Source organism: Tachyglossus aculeatus, chromosome 1 (genome assembly GCF_015852505.1).
Source record: "Tachyglossus aculeatus isolate mTacAcu1 chromosome 1, mTacAcu1.pri, whole genome shotgun sequence".
Classification (NCBI taxonomy): Eukaryota; Metazoa; Chordata; class Mammalia; order Monotremata; family Tachyglossidae; genus Tachyglossus; species Tachyglossus aculeatus.
Genome location: NC_052066.1, coordinates 3,497,961 through 3,503,374, shown reverse-complemented (window position 1 = coordinate 3,503,374; position 5,414 = coordinate 3,497,961). Strand labels below are relative to the sequence as shown.

Genomic DNA, 5,414 nt, shown 5'->3' with positions numbered 1-5,414 from the left:
GCATTTGTTATGCGCTTACTATATGCCAGGTACTGTTCTAAGCGCTGGGGTGGGTAATCCTAATACTAATAATCATGGCATTTGTTAAGCGCTTACTATATGCCAGTCACTGTTCTAAGCGCTGGGGTGGGTAATCATAATACTAGTAATCGTGGCATTTGTTAAGCGCTGTGTAGCACAGTACCTGGCACATAATAAGCGCTTCACAAAAGCCATCATTAGCATTATTATCATCTTCACTGTGCCTCAGTTCCCTCATCTGTCAAATGGGGATGAAGACTGTGAGTCCCACGTGGGACAACCCGATGCCCTCCTATCCACCCCGGCGCTTAGGACAGTGCTTGGCACATAGTAAGCACTTAACAAATGCCATCATTATCATTATTATCTTCTGTATGCCTCAGTTCCCTCATCTGTCAAATGGGGATGAAGCCTGTGAGCCCCTCGTGGGACAACCTGCTTACCTCGCATCTCCCCCAGCGCTTAGAACAGTGCTTGGCACATAGTAAGCGCTTCCCAAATACCATCATTACCCTATTACCTTCTGTGTGCCTGAGTTCCCTCACCTGTCAAATGGGGATAAAGTCTGTGAGCCCCCCATGGGACATCCCGATGCCCTCCTATCCTCCTTGGCGCTTAGAACAGTGCTTGGCACGTAGTAAGCGCTTCCCAAATACCATTATTATCATTATTATCTTCACTGTGCCTCAGTTCCCTCATCTGTCAAATGGGGATGAAGACCGTTAGCCCCCCGTGGGACAACCCGCTGACCTCGTATTTCCCTCAGCGCTTAGAACAGTGCTTGGCACATAGTAAGCGCTTGCCAAATACCATCATTATTATTATCTTCACTGTGCCTCAGTTCCCTCATCTGTCAAATGGGGGTGAAGCCCGTGAGCCCCCCGTGGGACAACCCGATGCCCTCGTATCTCCCTCGGCGCTTAGAATAGTGCTTGGCACATAGTAAGCGCTTCCCAAATACCATCATTGTTATTCTATTCTCTGTGCCTCAGTTCCCTCACCTGTCAAATGGAGATGAAGCCTGTGAGCCCCCCGTGGAACAACCCGATGCCCTCCTATCCTCCTCAGCGCTTAGAACAGTGCTTGGCACATAGTAAGTGCTTCCCAAATACCATTATCATTATTATCTTCACTGTGCCTCAGTTCCCTCATCTGTCAAGTGGGGATGAAGACCGTGAGCCCCCCGTGGGGCAGCCCGATGCCCTCGTATCTCCCTCGGCGCTTAGAACAGTGCTTGGCACATAGTAAGCGCTTCGCAAATACCATCATTGTCATCATCATTATTATGAGGAGCAGCTTGGCTCAGTGGAAAGAGCACGGGCTTTGGAGTCGGAGGTCATGGGTTCGAATCCCTGCTCCATCACATGTCTGCTGTGTGACCTTGGGCAAGTCACTTACCTTCTCTGAGCCTCAGTTCCCTCATCTGTAAAATGGGGATGAAGACTGTGAGCCCCCCGTGGGACAACCTGATCACCTGGTATCCCCTTCCAGCGCTTAGAACAGTGCTTCGCACATAGTAGGCGCTTAACAAATGCCATCGTCATTATCATTATTATCTTCACTGTGCCTCATCTGTCAAGGGGGGATGAAGCCTGTGAGTGCCCCGTGGGACAACCTGATCACCTGGTATCCCCTTCCAGCGCTTAGAACAGTGCTTTGCACATAGTAAGCGCTTAACAAATGCCATCGTCATTATCATTATTATCTTCACTGTGCCTTCACTGTGTCAAGGGGGGATGAAGCCTGTGAGTGCCCCGTGGGACAACCTGATCACCTGGTATCCCCTTCCAGCGCTTAGAACAGTGCTTTGCACATAGTAAGCGCTTAACAAATGCCATCATCATCATTATCATTATTATCTTCACTGTGCCTCATCTGTCAAGGGGGGATGAAGCCTGTGAGTGCCCCGTGGGGCAACCTGATCACCTTGTAACCTCCCCAGCGCTTAGTCCAGTGCTCTGCACACAGTGATTGCTCAATAAATACGATTGATTGATTACCTCCTTCCCTTCCCCACAGCACCTGTATATATGCATATATGTTTGTGCATATTTATTACTCTATTTTACTTGTACATACCTATTCTATTTATTTTATTTTGCTAATATGTTCGGTTTTGTCCTCTGTCTCCCCCTTCTAGACTCCCTCACATATCTGCTGTGTGACCTTGGGCAAGTCACTTAACTTCTCTGAGCCTCAGTTACCTCATCTGTAAAATGGGGATTAAGACTGTGAGCCCCACATGGGACAATCTGATCACCTTGTAACCCCCCACCCCAGCGCTTAGAACAGTGCTCTGCACATAGTAAGCGCTTAACAAATGCCATTATTATTATTCTAGACCGTGAGCCCACCGTTGGGTAGGGACTGCCTCGATATGGACTTCCCAAGCGCTTAGTCCAGTGCTCTGCACACAGTAAGCGCTCAATGAATGCGATTGATTGATTGATTAGAACGGTGTATTAGATTAGATTATAATCTAATTATAGATTATAGATCCGTGCATTGATCAGAACATTTATTTATTTATTTATTTTACTTGTACATTTCTATCCTACTTATTTTATTTTGTTGGTATGTTTGGTTCTGTTCTCTGTCTCCCCCTTTTAGACTGTGAGCCCACTGTTGGGTAGGGACTGTCTCTATGTGATGCCAATTTGTACTTCCCAAGCGCTTAGTACAGTGCTCCGCACATAGTAAGCGCTCAATAAATACGATTGATTGATTGATTGATTCGCCAGTGGTCTAGGAGGAGGAGGAGGAGGAGCTCACCTGGCCGTTCTTGCAGAGATCGGCCCACATGCTGGTGCCATCCCCGCCGCGCATGAGGATGTGGTAGGTGAAGAAGTAGGTGCCCCTCAGCTGGCAGCTGAACTTGCCCGTGGCGGGGTCGTACTGGTTGCCCAGGTTGGTGACCACGTCGTCGAACTTGAGCAGCTCGTAGCCCTCGTGGGGGCTCTTCAGCCCCACGTAGAAGGCGATCCGGGGCGGCCCCAGCCCGGCCGTGCCCGCCGGGATGCCCCCTCCCGCCTCGGCCGGCCCCGGTGCCAACCGCGGGCCCGGGAGACCGGGCATCCCCGCCTCGCCCCGCTCCCCCGGGGGGCCCCGAGGGCCCGGGGGGCCCGGCCGCCCGGGAGGGCCCGGGGGACCCCGGAGCCAGAAGGGAGAGGGGGTGCCCGGTGGGGGGAGGATGCCCGGGGCGGTGCCAGGGGGGATGATGCCCGGTGGGCTGCCCTGCGCCGTCCCCGGGGCCAGCTTGGGCGGGCCGCTGGGGCCGTAAGGCTGGCACACCATGCGGCAGGTGCCCAGCATCTCGTAGCGGGCAGCCCCGCGGGTGGCACCCGGCAGGAGCAGCAGGGGCACGGCCACCAGGACGGCCAGCAGCATGGTCAGCGCCGCCCCCGAGGCGCCCAGGCAGGCCCGGGACGGGGACGGGCCGGCCCGGGGGGCAGGGCGACGGGCAGGGGGCTCCGGAGCCCCCCGCTCCCCGGCCGCCCCGGGGGTCGGGGGGCGTCCGAGGCTGCGGCTGGCCGGGGCCGTCTCTCCCGCCGGCCGGCCGGGTGGCCCCCCACTTTCTCCCCGAGACGAGGGGCGGGGGGCGCTGGGTGACGTCAGGCCGGACGGGACGGGGGGAGGGGAAGGTTGGCACCGCCCCTGCTCCCCCCCCCTTGGGTGCCAGGGGCGGACACCCTCTCCACTCCCTTCCTTCCCGTCGCATTTATGGAGCGCTTAACTCTGCGCAGAGCGCTGCTGCTGATGGCATTTGTTAAGCGCTTACTATGTGTTGACACCCTCTACACTCCCTTCCTTCCCGTCGCATTTATGGAGCGCTTAACTCTGTGCAGAGCGCTGCTGATGCTGATGATGGCATTTGTTAAGCGCTTACTATGTGCTTACTGTGTGTTGACACCCTCTACACTCCCTTCCTTCCCGTCGCATTTATGGAGTGCTTAACTCTGTGCAGAGCGCTGCTACTGATGATGATGGCATTTGTTAAGCGCTTACTATGTGCTGACTATGTGCTGACACCCTCTATACTCCCTTCCTTCCCGTCGCATTTATGGAGCGCTTAACTCTGTGCAGAGCGCTGCTACTGATGATGATGGCATTTGTTAAGCGCTTACTATGTGCTGACTATGTGCTGACACCCTCTATACTCCCTTCCTTCCCGTCGCATTTATGGAGCGCTTAACTCTGTGCAGAGCGCTGCTGATGATGGCATTTGTTAAGCGCTTACTATGTGCTATGTGCTGACACCCTCTACACTCCCTTCCTTTCCGTCGCATTTATGGAGCGCTTAACTCTGTGCAGAGCGCTGCTGATGATGGTATTTGTTAAGCGCTTACTATGTGCTGACTATGTGCTGACACCCTCTACACTCCCTTCCTTTCCGTCGCATTTATGGAGCGCTTAACTCTGTGCAGAGCGCTGCTGATGATGGTATTTGTTAAGCGCTTACTATGTGCTGACTATGTGCTGACACCCTCTCCACTCCCTTCCTTTCCGTCGCATTTATGGAGCGCTGAACTCTGTGCAGAGCGCTGCTGATGATGGTATTTGTTAAGCGCTTACTATGTGCTGACTATGTGCTGACACCCTCTCCACTCCCTTCCTTCCCGTCGTATTAATGGAGCGCTTAACTCTGTGCAGAGCGCTGCTGATGCTGATGATGGTATTTGTTAAGCGCTTACTATGTGTTGACACCCTCTACACTCCCTTTCCGTCGCATTTATGGAGCGCTTAAGTCTGTGCAGAGCGCTGCTGATGATGGTATTTGTTAAGCGCTTACTATGTGCTTACTATGCGCTGACACCCTCTACACTCCCTTCCTTTCCGTCGCATTTATGGAGCCTTAACTCTGTGCAGAGCGCTGCTGATGCTGATGATGGCATTTGTTAAGCGCTTACTATGTGCTTACTATGTGTTGACACCCTCTACACTCCCTTCCTTCCCGTCGTATTTATGGAGCGCTTAACTCTGTGCAGAGCGCTGCTGATGCTGATGATGGTACTTGTTAAGCGCTTACTATGTGCTTACTATGCGCTGACACTCTCTACACTCCCTTCACCATCATCAATCGTATTTATTGAGTGCTTATTATGTGCAGAGCACTGTACTAAGCGCTTGGGAAGTACAAACTGGCAACATATAGAGACAGTCCCTACCCAACAGTGGTCTCACAGTCTAAAAAGGGGAGTCAGAGAACAAAACCATACTAACAAAATAAAATAAATAGAATAAAATAGAATAGAATAAAATAAACTCCCTTCCTTTCCGTCGCATTGATGGAGCGCTTAACTGTGTGCAGAGCACTGCTGATGCTGATGATGGCATTTGTTAAGCGCTTACTATGTGCTTACTATGCGCTGACACTCTCTACACTCCCTTCACCA

General features: G+C 52.6%; 1 protein-coding gene across 1 annotated transcript in view; it reads right to left on the bottom strand.

Annotated features, from left to right (window-relative positions):
- The window catches only part of C1QL2 (complement C1q like 2), a 6,122-nt gene extending 2,714 nt beyond the window's left edge, over positions 1–3,408 (bottom strand). Inside the window, exon 1 of the mRNA XM_038746067.1 lies at positions 2,794–3,408. Coding sequence (XP_038601995.1) covers positions 2,794–3,408 — 615 coding nt within the window. The remainder of the gene's footprint in view (positions 1–2,793) is intronic.
- Positions 3,409–5,414: the final 2,006 nt, after the last annotated feature.